Source organism: Rutilus rutilus (assembly GCF_951802725.1).
Source record: "Rutilus rutilus genome assembly, chromosome: 1".
Taxonomy (NCBI): Eukaryota; Metazoa; Chordata; class Actinopteri; order Cypriniformes; family Leuciscidae; genus Rutilus; species Rutilus rutilus.
The window spans coordinates 326,252-342,500 of NC_140209.1; the positions used below are offsets into that span (position 1 = coordinate 326,252).

A 16,249-nucleotide genomic window follows, 5' to 3' on the forward strand; every position below is an offset into this window, starting at 1 on the left:
TGATAGTGTTTTGGGTGCTGGGTCATATCACTACACCATACGATACAACTATACAATCTGGAGAAAGAGAAAGCTGAAGACCATCAGAAGAGCGAACACAAAGAATGATTAGATGGAGATGACATGTATATCAGCATGCGGTGAGGAACATTCCTCTGTTCATGATATATCATACAGCTAGACCTATAACGACAACACATTTCCAAGCAATAGCCTATGACATCATATCCGGTAGTCAGTACATTTCAGTAAAATCACAGGCTTCACTTATCCCATGCAGAATTCCTAAATCACACGAGGTCCCCAGATAATACTAATCCAGTGCGAACAGGGCTTCAATCTGTATTTGGAGAGGATTTGTCTTTCTTTAAATTGTTTAATTAATAGTCAATTGGCCAGTTTAGTGGTTCTGTTGAGGGTTGAGTTACATTGGAGTTTATTCTGGATGTCAAAATGTGCTTTTAGTGATTCATCATGAGTGTCTTTTAGATTTCTGTGGATTTCTTTAATAATAATTTTGGGGTTGTAGCTGTAGTCGATGGGGAGTATAGTTTGATGGACGAGTTGAAGAGCGAGTGTGTAGAGGATGAGATTCTGCTGAGGTTTCATTGGCAAGGAGGGTCGAGGTCCGGATTGAAGGCTTTATATGGGACTGACTCCGGATCGAGGGCTTTATATTGGACTGACTCCGGATCGAAGGCTTTATATTGGACTGACTCCGGATCGAGGGCTTTATATTGGACTGACTCCGGGTCGAGGGCTTTATATTGGACTGACTCCGGATCGAGGGCTTTATATTGGACTGACTCCGGGTCGAAGGCTTTATATTGGACTGACTCCGGGTCGAGGGCTTTATATTGGACTGACTCCGGATCGAGGGCTTTATGTTGGACTGACTCCGGATCGAGGGCTTTATGTTGGACTGACTCCGGGTCGAGGGCTTTATGTTGGACTGACTCCGGATTGAAGGCTTTATATTGGACTGACTCCGGATCGAGGGCTTTATATTGGACTGACCCTGGGTCGAGGGCTTTATATTGGACTGACTCCGGATCGAGGGCTTTATATTGGACTGACTCCGGATCGAGGGCTTTATATTGGACTGACTCCGGGTCGAGGGCTTTATTTTGGACTGACTCCGGATCGAGGGCTTTATATTGGACTGACTCCGGGTCGAGGGCTTTATATTGGACTGACTCCGGGTCGAGGGCTTTATATTGGACTGACTCCGGGTCGAGGGCTTTATATTGGACTGACTCCGGATCGAGGGCTTTATATTGGACTGACTCCGGGTCGAAGGCTTTATATTGGACTGACTCCGGGTCGAGGGCTTTATATTGGACTGACTCCGGATCGAGGGCTTTATATTGGACTGACTCCGGGTCGAAGGCTTTATATTGGACTGACTCCGGGTCGAGGGCTTTATATTGGACTGACTCCAGATTGAGGGCTTTATATTGGACTGACTCCGGGTCGAGGGCTTTATATTGGACTGACTCCAGATTGAGGGCTTTATATTGGACTGACTCCAGATTGAGGGCTTTATATTGGACTGACTCCGGGTCGAGGGCTTTATATTGGACTGACTCCGGATCGAGGGCTTTATATTGGACTGACTCCGGGTCGAAGGCTTTATATTGGACTGACTCCGGGTCGAGGGCTTTATATTGGACTGACTCCAGATTGAGGGCTTTATATTGGACTGACTCCGGGTCGAGGGCTTTATATTGGACTGACTCCGGATCGAGGGCTTTATATTGGACTGACTCCGGGTCGAAGGCTTTATATTGGACTGACTCCGGGTCGAGGGCTTTATATTGGACTGACTCCAGATTGAGGGCTTTATATTGGACTGACTCCGGGTCGAGGGCTTTATATTGGACTGACTCCGGGTCGAAGGCTTTATATTGGACTGAATCTGAGCTATTTAATTCTTGGAAATGATTTTTCCCCATCTTGGATTGCCAGAGCTAGTTCTCCTGTCTATTGTCTGGAAGATTGTCTCGTCCTCCCTCCTCTCTCTCTCTCTCTCTGTCCATCAATATTTCATATGCCTCTTTTTCCTACGTGAGGGAGAAATTAATAAGACGAAAGGATGGATGACGAGCTGAGCGGGTCTGTGTGTCCTAAAACACGAACAAGAGCGCTGTTTACCGCACACTCGACTTAAAAAGTCACCATTCATCAACGTCATTCTTTTTTATGGAAGATTGCATTATTATAAATGACTTGTCTGTGCACATCATTGTTTTTCCTCTCAGTCGTTAGTCAGTTTACAGAGAGAAGATGCATGTGTTTTTTAATTCGCTTTATTCAGCATGTGAAAGAATTCTGATCTGTCATAATCATCATCATCATCATCATCAAAACACTCTCTCACTATTAAAGTCTCATAGAGGTTTGTGTTCATATTGTCATACAAAAGGAGGAAATCTCACATTATTATATACACAATCTGTACATGTATTCACTTGAGAATCGTTTCAGAGATGTAAATGACGTAAAAATTTTGGTAACATATCAAAGTGGATGTAGCTCTTATTCCATAGTGAAACAATTCACTCATTCAGCCCGCATCCTCTTGCACTGCAGTTACCATGGGAACAGCATTGTAACACCATGGCAGCGCCATAGCAACAAGAGTATTTAACATAGAAGTCGCACGCACACGCGTGTCCTTATCAACACGTTCACTGAAAGTAACAGATGGAGTGAATAAACGACAGGGCGTTTCTTATCTGTGGATTAATACTTCAGACCAGCTATACTTACTTTAGAATAATGAGAATATAGTAGTCAACAGAACGTTAGAAGTTGCTTATATATTGCGAATACACTAGAAAAATTATAACTACAGCTATGCATAATAGGCGTATTTCTCTATGAACACAGGAAAATGTGATTTTTTAAGCATATAGAGCTCAAGCTATAAGCATGTAGGGAAGCGTGTGTGTGTGTGTGTGTGTGTGAGTGTGTGTGTGAGAGAGAGAGAGAGAGAGAGAGAGAGTGTGTGTGTGTGTGTGTGTGTGTGAGAGAGAGAGAGAGAGAGAGAGAGAGAGAGAGAGAGAGAGAGAGAGAGAGAGAGAGAGAGAGAGAGAGAGAGAGTGTGTGTGTGTGTGTGTGTGAGAGAGAGAGAGAGAGAGAGAGAGAGAGAGAGAGAGAGTGTGTACATGTGTGTGTGTGTTTGTTTGAATCTAAACTATGTTTTTAGGAAAACTCGAACATAGATTAGTAGGGAACATTTACACCGCCGGCTTCAACATACCAGAAGAAAACACCCTAAAACGCTTCATTATAATAATAATAATAATAATAATAGTGATGATAATAATAATAATAATGCTCTAAAAAGAAAGGTTAAAGACATGGTTAGAGTTCCTCTAACTGGAGATGAGATGTTATTCTGCGCTATAGACCTAAAGCGAGGACAGGACCTCAGCATCGCATTACAATTAAAAAACATGACACACTCTATCAACATACCAATTAGCTTTACAAAGTCAGTCAGTCGTTAGAAAGGGTTAAATTAGCCCTTCTTTGACGGATGCTGGAGATCTGTGTGTGTGTGTGTGTGTGTGTGCGTTTACTTCGCTACACTTTGAAGACGATTGTTAGCTATATCAGACGAAAACAATTTTCAATGTTTATAATTAGCTTTATATGTAAACAATTGAAGTCTCTGATACTTGGAAGCTTGTTTACGCCACAGAATAAAAAAATAAATAAGGTAACTGCGACTTTTTATCTCATAATTCGTCATAAAGTCACAATTAAACTTGCAATTGTGAGAGAAAAAAAGTCAGAATTCTCACAATTCAGATTTTTTTTCTCAGAATTGTGAGATAAATTTGTAATTGCGAGTTATAAAGTGAGAATTACGAGATAAAAACCTGCATTTTATGATAAAAAAGTCCAAATTGCAAGTTTATATGATATAATATTTCACAGAATTGACTTTGTCTTGCAAAAATGACTTTTTTTCTTACAATTGTGAAATTAAAACTAAAACTGAAGTGAGAATTATGATATAAATTTGCATCTGTGAGAAATAAAGTCAGAATTAAGAGTTTATATTATATATAATTTCTCAGAATTGTGAAATATTATATATTTCTCAAAATTGACTTTATATCTCACATTTCGGACTTTTTCTCACAATTGAGATATAAATTCGTAATTGTGAGTTATAAAGTCAGAATTACGAGATATCAGAGTTTATATTAAATATTTCTCAGAATTGCAATTTAAATTGCCAATTTAGAGTTATAATATGAGTATTGCAAGATATAAATTTGCATTTGCAAGAAAAAGAGTCAGAATTGCGAGCTTATATTATATATTGTTTCTCAAAATTGTGAATTTATAGTTTGCTGACTTTTTTTTCCTCAGAATTGCGAGATATAAAAATGTGAGAAAAAAAGTCGCAATGACCTTTTTTATTTTTTATTCTGTGGCGAAAACAAGCTTCCCTAGAAAAGTCCTCATTCACATAGCGAAGTAAAGGAGTGTATTTGTTAGAGATAGTCTGGAAACCTTCTCCGAGAGATGACCAGACGCTTCAACACAGTTTGAGAGAAACTTAGCGAGGAGTATTCGGTAAACTAATCGAGTAAATGAACCATGTCCACGACAGCACGTCTCAGCTCTGTTACACTGCGCTTAAACGATTAAAGATACATCCTTAAAATGAAGCTGTTAGGAGGCAGTAAACTATCAGAGTTAAGTAATAAACATGAATTTAAAAAGCAGACTATCGCTTAAAATATCGCTTATCATGAATTATAATGCTTTTGCTAAATTTTGCATATTTTATGTTTTTGTGTGTTTTGTTCTGTTTTTGTCTTTATTTTGGTTATTTGTTATACTTGAAAAAGCTATATTAAAGGTCGACCTTGTAGGCTTATATATAAAGAGAAATGTATTTACAACCAAAACAAAGAGAGGCGTTAATACTGTAGTTTCACCCTTCGCTTTTCACCCTTCGAAGAGTCAGGAGACATGAGCGTGTGAAGGAAACTGAAGGCTTCTCGTTGGATATGAAACGTCACGGCAGTAGAGACTCGAGTATAAAGGATGGCAGAGGCGAGTGCACTTTCACCGATGCACACGTGTGTTTCAGGGCAGTAAACAGCATGGGAGAGGCTGTTGCCATGGGTACATTAGCGTGATGTGGAGACTGGCTTGATCATCACATTCAGATATCCCTAACTCTCACCAAAGGCCTCTAGAGCAAGAAAAGAGCAGACCCCATTTCATCAACAGATTAGCAGTCAGCAGCGTCTCTGAGGTGCAGTTATTACCCTGTTTCAAAGAAATCAATCATGCTTTTACGATTGCATCTTCACAAAAGACAAGAGTACAGGACTGGGCTGTTAGGTGTGAGGATGGAGTGAGGCCATCTGACATCTCACACACTCGACAGATGGACGAGCTCTTGTTCCCACCACTATTGGTGTAGACGTGAACTTCACAGGACATTTAATGTTCAAATCTCTCAAGTTCTGCGTGTCCTGTTAAATCTGCCTGTTTCACACATCGGACTCTATGCTGGAGAGCTTCTCGTACACGTGTCCGTTGCTGCCGTTGAAGGGCCGAGGCGGGCCGAGACTGAGCTTGCTGGTGTAGTGGTTCCCCATGCACATCTCCACTGGGAAGCGAGGAGCCAGGTTAGACATGACCCCTGACGCCGGCAGGAACGAGGTCGAGCCCACGTTGCCGTACACGTCGCCCTGCTGGTGCTGCGTGGTGGCGTAGCAGGACTTGGCACCGTGCAGAAGACACTGGTCGTCTCCAAACGTGGGGATGAAGGGGTTGTGGTCGGTGCGGTCGGGATAGAGGGATTTGGATAAGGAGTGAGCTGGGCCTTCCATGAGTCCTCTGTTTCTCAGATCCCGCTCACCAACCGAGCGGCGGTGCGGGAACAATCCGAACGGGCTCTTCCCGGCGGCGCCGTAGAACAGCGGGTCTTGCTCGGGTTCCGGCTGTAACACATGTGCGAAGGGCCCGTCCATGCAGCGCTCCCTCTCCTTGAGGCTGACGCTGCGCGGTGGCAGCGGGATCACGCCGGCTACGCCACACCCCGGCGCCGGCACACCGGACTCCTCCCTCTGCAGGTCCACGAAGGCGTCGTAGGAGTGCTGTCGGCGTAGCGGTTTCCCACTGAACGCCCTGCGGCGCTGTGCCGGCGTCAGCTGGTCCAACAGGTGGTTACTGTCCTCGCTGATGTCGTACAGGTTTCCAGACTTCTTGCAGGCTTCGCACCGCATGCAAGTGGCAGAACTGGGTCGACTCCCGACTCCTCCCGACGCCACACAGTAACCCGTCCCGCCCGCGTGCCCCGTCTGCTTGCTCCCCGCACTGCTAGCTCGACAGCTACGACACTCCCACTCGCTCTGGCCCTCCGGCTTCTTAGGCTTGCTCTTCAAGAAGTCGTCCACCAACACCAGGCTGGTGCAGTTCCCTCCACCAGGCCCGTCCGTGAGGTCCACGTGCTCCCACTGCGGGACGCCTTCTTTGGGCCGGAACTGGTCCAGGTAGAAATCCCTCAGGCTCTCCTTGTCCTGTAACAGGTACGAGGAGGAGTTTACGCGGCCGCCTCGCTTGCGCTCAGACGGAGGAGAGCTGGAGCGTTGCCCGTGATGCTGATAATGGTGGTGCTGGCGGCGCCGGTGACCCATCTCGAGCTCGTCCAGTTCACGCCGGGACTTTGCCGACGCGGGCCGCTTCTTCAGGCTGTCTCTGTACTGCTTGCGCTTCTTAGCATTGCCCTCCAGGTTTCCGTAGGTCACGGTGTGAGTTGAAATGTCGGACACGTCAGAGCGGATGTTTCCGTCGTCGGCTCCGTGGTGATGCCCCGCGATATACCCCGAACTGGACGCTCCGCCTTTAAAGGAGAACTTTCCGTAGAGCTCGGCGAGCCCTTGCTTCAAGCCTGGGCCGGTCGGAGGAGTCTGGCTGTGGAGCAGGTCGAACTTGCTCATGTTCCTGTGTGTGAGGGCAGATCTGGGCTGGGTGCTGAAGATGGGGCCTCCACCGGGGCCGTCGCAGTCGAACAGTCCCTCCTCCAGAGAGCTGCTGGAGCCCAGGCTCCGGGGCCCGGGGCCCTCCGTCAGCCCCAGCGCAGAGCCCCCGTGGTGGAGCCGGTAGTGCTCCTGGTACAGGTTGCTGTCCTTCAGGTGCAGGTTCCCGAAGGTGCGCTCCACCTCGCTGATGTAGTCGCTGAACATGTTGTCCTCGGGCAGGTATGGGCTCTTGCAGTCTGAGGGCCCGGCCAGGCTCCGGCGCTGCTCGCTGATGTCGTACACGGAGGACTCGCGGCGGATGAAGTCCAGCGCGCTGTGCGGAGAGCCGTTGACCCCGGACAGAGACGCCATGTTCTTGGCCGTGCGCAGCAGACGTAGGATGTTGGAGTGGGTGTTGTTCATCGTAGCGGACGGGGAGTTCAGATCCGAACTCTTCTCTTCGATTTCCACTCCGTGAATGCAGCTGTAAATCTCCTGAGAGAAGAAGAGAGAGAAGTTTCAGTGTTCAGAGTTTTATCCAAAAATGATTTACTCACGCTGAAGTCATCCTAGGTGTATATGTCATTCTTCTTTCAGACGAATACAATCGGAGTTATGTTAAAAAATGGACTGGCTCTTCCAAGCTTTATAATGCCAGTGAATGGCTGGAGAAAATGTGAAGCCCATAAAAGTGCATCCATCCATGATAAAACTAATCAATACGGCTCCAGAGGGTTAATAAAGGCCTTCTGAAGTGAAGCGATGTGCTTGTGTAAGGAAAATACCCATATTTATAACTTTAGAAACTAAAATCACTCACGGCAGACGGCCGTACGCATGGATTTACAGTGGAAGAGTAATCCGTGACCCGACACCAGTGGCGTAACTTTGTTTTAAAAAGAGGGTGGGACAGGTGGGGTGGGAGTTGCTAATAAAATGCTAAATCAGATATATGTACAATAACATTACGACGTCCAGCAATCGATTTAAATAGTAGGCTACATGGGGTTTAATTTGTCGTTTCATGAGATGAAGTATAATGTATATAGTATAATGAGATGTTGTCGTGTGAATAAATACATAGATCCGCCTTTTTGAATAACATATAGCTTAATGGTCCAGTGGTAGAACTTTCGCCCTCCGTGTCAGAGCTTCTGGGTTCTAATCCACACTCGAATAGATTATTTTCTCATAAAGTTTTTTTTCTCATCAAAACCGATTATGTTCATCAGGGGTTGTATATCAAGCAGGGACACGTTTGTGTGCATTATGTTTTGTGATTTCACCAGAACGAATAGAGAGTATCCGGAACGGATTGAAGCGCACGTCCGAGTGAAGACAGTGCGGCGTGTGCGCGAGCTGTATCCGCGCCTCTGATCGCAGCGGCAACCAGCACTTTGATCACTTGATTTAAAAAACACAGTTTTATTTATTTGTAGAACTGGTACATTTGTGCCGTGAGATGTTTTAAAAAGTGGTGGGGACAATATCGACCCTGGCAAAAAGTGGTGGGGACATTTCCCACCCTTCCCACCCTTCCCACCCGCAAATTACGCCTATGCCCGACGCACAACATAATGACGAACGCGGAAGCTCAGAGGAAAGAGCAAAACAAAACCTCAGTTGAGAATTAGCCATTTTGAAGAGAAATGTCAGAGGATTTCTATATAATAGAAGAGGAGCTTCAGTTTGTTACGCGACGCCTACGTCTACGTCATACATGTGTCACGGGTTACTCTTGTGGCGTCGACTTGCGTAGTGTGCGTACGGTCGTCTGGCGGAAGCTAGTTATTTTAGATTATAAAGTTAAAAATATGGATATTTTTCTTACAAAAACCCATGGCTTCGCTTCAGAAGGCATTTATTAACCCCCCGACGCCTGTGGAGCACTTTAATCATGGATAGATGCACTTTTATGATGGATAGATGCACTTTTATGATGGATAGATGCACTTTAATCATGGATAGATGCACTTTTATGATGGATGGATGCACTTTTATGATGGATAGATGCACTTTAATCATGGATAGATGTACTTTAATCATGGATAGATGCACTTTTATGATGGATAGATGCACTTTTATGATGGATAGATGCACTTTAATCATGGATAGATGCACTTTAATGCGCTTTTATGATGGATGGATGCGCTTTTATGATGGATGGATGCACTTTTATGATGGACAGACGCACTTTTATGATGGATAGATGCACTTTTATGATGGATAGATGCACTTTTATGATGGACAGATGCACTTTTATGATGGATAGATGCACTTTTATGATGGATGGATGCACTTTTATGATGGATAGATGCACTTTTATGATGGACAGATGCACTTTTATGATGAACAGATGCACTTTTAGGATGGACAGATGCACTTTTATGATGGATAGATGCACTTTTATGATGGATGGATGCACTTTTATGATGGATAGATGCACTTTTATGATGGATGGATGCACTTTTATGATGGATGGATGCACTATTATGATGGATAGATGCACTTTTATAATGGATAGATGCGCTTTTATGATGGATGGATGCACTATTATGATGGATGGATGCACTTTTATGATGGATGGATGCACTTTTATGATGGACAGATGCACTTTTATGATGGATAGATGCAGTTTTTTGGGCTTCAAATTTTCAATTTGTATTCGTCTGAAAGAAGAATGTCATATACACCTAGGATGGCTTGAGGGAGAGTAAATCATGGGCTAATTTTCATTTTTGGGTGAACTAACCCTTTAACACAACATTATTTCTAGCATAATCGTGTCTCGAAGCAGTTGTTCAGTGTCTTGAAATGTTCAGCGTGTGTGTTCTGCCTGTGTGTGCTTACCCTGCTGATAGTGTAGGTGAACCCAGGTTTGCCGGAGCACACGCCCATGAAGCAGAAGCGCAGGTGCCAGTAGAAGACGTGTTCAGCGATGAAGGTGATGAGCGAGAGGGCCATGGCGGCTCCCAGCATGTAGAACACGCCGGCCATGTTATCCACGTCCAGCTGACTGCTCATCACTTCATTCTTCTCGTGATGGCAGATCCCCGTCAGCCAGAGAGCCTCAAACTCCTCCATGTCACCTGAGACACACACACACACACACAGGGTGAGGGGTTTGTGTTTGTGACAAAGGCTCAGGACAGTCACAGGTGCTGGCAGACAAATGCAGGATTGAAAGCTGAGAATAAGGACTGATACAAACATAAACTCACCACAGCTGAAAACATGAGGACTATCAATACACAAGATATCAATTCAACTGAACACAACCGGAAACACTTGATCAGAGCATATCCAGGGGTGACCTTATGCTGCTATGTCATACAAATCTGTTAAAAATAGAACCCAGAGACATAGAAATGACTCCCAGGGACCCCATAGAAACCAAGTCTTAAACTTAAAAAAACAAGACCAAGAAGCAAAAGCAAAAGCACATGAAAAGCAAAACAGAATGTCAAATTTACAGCAGATGTCAGCCAATCATGAACGTAAAGCAGCTTCCGGAAGAGTGACTTTGTGATGAGCGCCTTCACACAATAATATTTCACAATGTTTGCAGAGTGTTCTCAGGTACGACTATGAGACAAAATGCAAACATCATTTCTGATACTAAATAAACTACAAATGTAAATGCCATCCAGTAATAACAAGAGCTGAGCTTAATCCACATCTTTTTACTAGAGCAATAAAGATCCCAACACGTTAACATATAAACATTGATCATTGAACTGGTGAACTAACACTTTCAGAACACGTTTCTGGTGTGCATTAACACATAGTGACTGAGCGTTGCCTGATTATTGTTGTACTACTAAACTAGTTGGCACATCATTGTTTATCTGATGACTCAACATGAGCTGTTGTACAGGGTTTGAAATGAACACCCGCCAAACGCGGGTAAACATCAACTGTGGCGGGAAACGCTGTCAGATCACTAGCCAGTTTGGCGTGTACTACGCTTAGAGCTCAAACATGACAATCTGGGGCTCAGGTCAGGAAGCAGACAGACTGGCTAAACCCACCGTCTGCTAGCGGCCTCGCGTCACTGAGGTCAGATAAATCCCATCACATAGAGCCTCTTTCACCTAGATATCATCACATAGAGACTGTGTCTGTTCCCCGAATTAGGACATACAAAATCACGATATATTAAATACAGCGTATTATGCAGAATCTGCTCATATCTGGCTAACTTGAACACACACGTCACTACGCAAGAAAACGGCGCGCATGTTCATTTGCATTGAAGCAACAGCGAAGATTAAAAAGCTTTTGGTTAACAGAAAAGACATTGTTATTTGCCAACATTGATCTGTCCACCTAAAACACATTTTTGGTGAAAAGGATGAAAGAGGAAAGAGGAGATGCTGGATGACAGGATTTAGTTTGATTAAGAAATTAATGTAGCCAATTTAGTAGCCAAATGGGCCGGTGTGTGAAAAAGTTAATGTCAACCCCTGCTGTTGTACAAAAATAATGTCTACTGTTTGTGTCAACTCCACGAACAGAACAAGCAGAGCTCAAGTGTGTGTGTGTGTGTGTGTGTGTGTACCGTCTCCGAAGAGCTGCAGGATGGCGAGGTCCACTTGTCTCTTCCACACCGAGTCCTTCTGGATGGCGATGCCGTAGCCGGTGGAAGCGAAGACTTTCCCGGAGCCGATGGTGACCAGTTTACAGCCCTCGTCTCGGCCCGCCATGTAGTTCAGCACCGCAGCGTCGTAGATGAAGGCATCCAGCTTACTGTGAGCGAAACACCAGGCGTCAGAGCGCTCATTTATACATCCATTTCATTACTCTTCAGAGGGATAGTTCTCCCCAAAATGAGAATTAGCCCATGATTTACTCTCCCTCAAGCCATCCGAGGTGTATATGACATTCTTCTTTCAGACGAACACAATCAGAGTTATATTAAAAAAATATCCTGGCTCTTCCAAACTTTACAATGGGAGTGAATGTTTTTGGAAGCCCATAAAAGTGCATCTATCCATCATATGCATCTATCCATCATAAAAGTGCATCTATCCATCATAAAAGTGCATCTATCCATTATAAAAGTGCATCTGTCCATCATAAAAGTGCATCTGTCCATCATAAAAGTGCATCTATCCATTATAAAAGTGCATCTGTCCATCATAAAAGTGCATCTATCCATTATAAAAGTGCATCTATCCATCATATGCATCTGTCCATCATAAAAGTGCATCTATCCATTATAAAAGTGCATCTGTCCATCATAAAAGTGCATCTGTCCATCATAAAAGTGCATCTATCCATTATAAAAGTGCATCTATCCATCATATGCATCTATCCATCATAAAAGTGCATCTATCCATCATAAAAGTGCATCTGTCCATCATAAAAGTGCATCTGTCCATCATAAAAGTGCATCTATCCATCATAAAAGTGCATCTATCCATTATAAAAGTGCATCTATCCATCATAAAAGTGCATCTGTCCATCATAAAAGTGCATCTATCCATCATAAAAGTGCGCATCTATCCATCATAAAAGTGCATCTATCCATCATAAAAGTGCGCATCTATCCATCATAAAAGTGCATCTATCCATCATAAAAGTGCGCATCTATCGATCATAAAAGTGCATCTATCCATTATAAAAGTGCATCTATCCATTATAAAAGTGCATCTATCCATCATATGCATCTGTCCATCATAAAAGTGCATCTATCCATTATAAAAGTGCATCTGTCCATCATAAAAGTGCATCTGTCCATCATAAAAGTGCATCTATCCATTATAAAAGTGCATCTATCCATCATATGCATCTATCCATCATAAAAGTGCATCTATCCATCATAAAAGTGCATCTGTCCATCATAAAAGTGCATCTATCCATCATAAAAGTGCATCTGTCCATCATAAAAGTGTCTGAAAGAAGAATGTCATATACACCTAGGATGGCTTGAGGGAGAGTAAATTTCATTTTTGGGTGAACTATCTCTTTAACAAGTAACAGGAGCTTATCCTCACCCTGTCTTCAGACTGTACAGAGCTTCGTTCACATTGCGCTGGTGGAATTTGATCATGTAGGAGTGCATCTCTTTGTAGTTATTGCGTATGTTTCTCTCTGTGCTGCCGTTCGGGACCGTCCCGAAGCGAAACGGCGGGGAGAAGTCGTTGGGTCTCTGAAACTGTAGACGATACCACCAGTGTGAGGGTGAGCAAACAGACAGACCGGGCGTAAAGCTTTGCGAGACTAAACATTTGCTGAAAATCCTTTACCTTATTTGGAGTTCCGGGTCAAAAATGGTCCGCCTTTGCTTATTAAGTTCTCGTTATGCTATATTATCACCAAATATTGGATTCGATCTTTTTGTCAACTTGTTTTTGCACAGGTTTTGTGTTTCTTTTTTGAATTGATTAATCGTAGGCCTCATTGATCTGAGTTTATGCTCCTCCTTTTTAAATAGAAAAATTCACTCAAGCTTATACACCTCAAAATAATGTGAGGAGCATCAGCTCAGATCAATGAGGCCTACGATTAATCAGTTAAAAAAAGAAACACAAAACCTGTGCTAATTGAAAGAAAACAAGTTGACAAAAAGATTGAATCCAATATTTAATGATAACATACCATAAAGAGGCAGTTTTTTTGTAGGCGGTCATTTTTGACCCACAACACAAATGTTACAAGCTGGGGAACCCCTGTGTGAGCAAAGTTAGTTAGTTTTACTCCAATGTGATAACATTAACTAGCATCTTCAGGAGAAAGAGCACAGCATGAGTGCTAGCGCTAGCGCACCTTCTTGTCGCTGAGGCCCGACACCTGGTCCACGTACTCCTCCTGGATCATGAACGCGGCGAGGTTAGCAGTGTAGCTGGCCAGAAAGATCACAGCGAAGAAGGCCCACACCGACACCATGATCTTACTGGTGGTTCCCTTCGGGTTCTGCACGGGGACCGAGTTATTGAAGACCAGACCCCACAGCAGCCAGATAGCCTTGCCCACGGTGAACGAGGGCCCACCGGCCTCTGAAACACACACACACACACACACATAAACACACACTCCATCACTGACGAGGAGGAGGAACAACACACACTCCATCACTGACGAGGAGGAGGAACAACACACACACACCACTCCATCACTGACGAGCAAAACAAATATAACATGCTTCAACAGGAGAAAACACTTTCCAATGTTTGTCCAATCAAACTCTAGGGTATTTTGTTTCCAATCAAACTCTAGGGTATTTGGTGTCCAATCAAACTCTAGGGTATTTGGTGTCCAATCAAACTCTAGGGTATTTTGTGTCCAATCAAACTCTAGGGTATTTTGTGTCCAATCAAACTCTAGGGTATTTTGTGTCCAATCAAACTCTAGGGTATTTTGTGTCCAATCAAACTCTAGGGTATTTTGGCTCAGTTTTGTCTGTCATTTGGTAATTACATGAACTGCATGGGTTTGGGTCTCTGATAATGTGAAGTTGGGAAGGCAACATACGGCAGATATTTCAACAGATTTGTTGTTAGAATCGCTTATAAACCCTTCTGCCAATAGAGAAGCTTTAAGGCTCCCTACAGTTTAAATAGCAGAAAAATACACTTTTCCTCAAATGGTTCAGCCGTAATGGACAGGCTGTGTGACATGAACTCAAGCACCATTTGTGTTACAACTTGTCTGTTACTTGCTTGCCAGCCTCTTGCTTACAGCTCACTGCCGCTGGCTAGCCCTTGGTGGTGAACAGGGAAGCAACTGTTGTGTAAGTCTCCCCATGCCAGTACAAAGCCTCTCCTTCACCTAGACTCCTGTCAGGCCTCCACGTGGCTACACACGGTAACTGGGTGCCTTGCGGTCTCAGGCTAACTTGACAGGAGATCTCGGAGCTGCGGTGGTCCCCAGAGGTCATTTTATTATAAACCACCGTCCCGCTGCCTTTCAGGTAAGTCTGGTAAGACTAAGGCTAGGGGAGCACACCCTGAAAACAAAGCATGTGCTGGTAGGCGTACATTAAGGCAGTCCTCCAACAGACCGGAGTTCTGGCAGCCTCCTGATGCCTCCTGCCAGGGGGGATTCTGTCCTTGCCATCGGATTACATCCCCCTACAGAAAAGTAGTGGTGTTGGAGCATGTGCATCTCTCTCATCACTTAAATCACTTCTGTGCGCAGGTATCATCTATTATCTTGTGGTGTGTCTTCAAGATCCTCTGTAATCAAGTCCCCCGGCGATGGAGTGCTTGGCAACGGGGGCAGGACTGAATGATCTGGGAGCCTCTAGCTCAGACTCTGCACAGTGGCGGCACAGGGTATATGGCCGTCAGCAGCTGGAATGAGTGGCAGCTTTTCCCGGCAGACCCCTGTGCATCTGAGCAGTCCTATTAAGGAATCGCACTGCTCACCCCAGTTGGGGAAGGATCTAGAAAAGGTGATCTAAACATTGCCCACTCAGACCTAGCCTGGATAGGATGCCGCACCTATCGGGTCATTCTGTTTCAGCAGTCGCAAAATGCAAAAGAAATATATTTCGTTACGTATAGCAACATGGAACATTAGAACTCTCCTGGATTCAAACTATGGCACTAATCGGCCTGGTCGAAGGACAGCATTGTTCGCTGCTGAGCTTAAGCGTTATAACATCGATATAGCTAAACTAAGTGAGACCAGACTTCTGGGTGAAGGATCATTAAAGGAGGAAGGTGAGGGTTATACATTTTTCTGGAGAGGGTACCCTACAGGAGGACAACATAGTGTCGCTTTGGCGATTAAAAATAGCATTCTCCCAAACCTCACTGAGGCCCCGACTGGCATCAGTGAGAGGTTAATGTCACTCCGCTTTCCCCTTGCTGGAAAACAATATGCTACTATTTTCAGTGCTTATGCACCTACTCTTCCATCAGCAAAAGAGGTGAAGGACAGTTTCTATGAGGCACTGGATGAGGCCCTTAGGACAGTTCCACGACATGATAAAATCTTACTATTTGTTCACTTCTTTTGTGGATCTTTCCAAGGCTTTTGATACTGTACATCGTGACCTCTTATGGAAAGTGCTTTTGCATTTTGGATGCTCTATAAAGTTTACCACAATCTTGTGACAGTTTCATGATGGGATGACCGCCAAAGTAACATTGGGTGGATTAGAATCGGCACCCTTTGCAGTAGATAGTGGAGTAAGGCAGGGTTGTGTTCTTGCACCTGTCTTGTTTAACATCTTCTTACTGTTTGTTACAAAGCTGCTGTATAAAGAGATGGAAGAAGAATGTGGGGTTGCAGTGGCT

General features: G+C 44.2%; 1 protein-coding gene across 2 annotated transcripts in view; it reads right to left on the reverse strand.

Annotated features, from left to right (window-relative positions):
* Positions 1-2,311: 2,311 nt before the first annotated feature.
* grin2ba (glutamate receptor, ionotropic, N-methyl D-aspartate 2B-a) overlaps positions 2,312-16,249 on the reverse strand; it is a 72,951-nt gene continuing 59,013 nt past the window's right edge. For both annotated transcript variants that reach the window (XM_084435521.1, XM_084435520.1), the window contains 5 exons: positions 13,773-14,002; positions 13,001-13,161; positions 11,563-11,750; positions 9,852-10,090; positions 2,312-7,496 (listed from right to left, as the gene is read on the reverse strand). In XM_084435521.1, the coding sequence (XP_084291647.1) occupies positions 5,529-7,496; positions 9,852-10,090; positions 11,563-11,750; positions 13,001-13,161; positions 13,773-14,002 (2,786 nt within the window). In that variant the 3' untranslated portion in view covers positions 2,312-5,528. The remainder of the gene's footprint in view (positions 7,497-9,851; positions 10,091-11,562; positions 11,751-13,000; positions 13,162-13,772; positions 14,003-16,249) is intronic.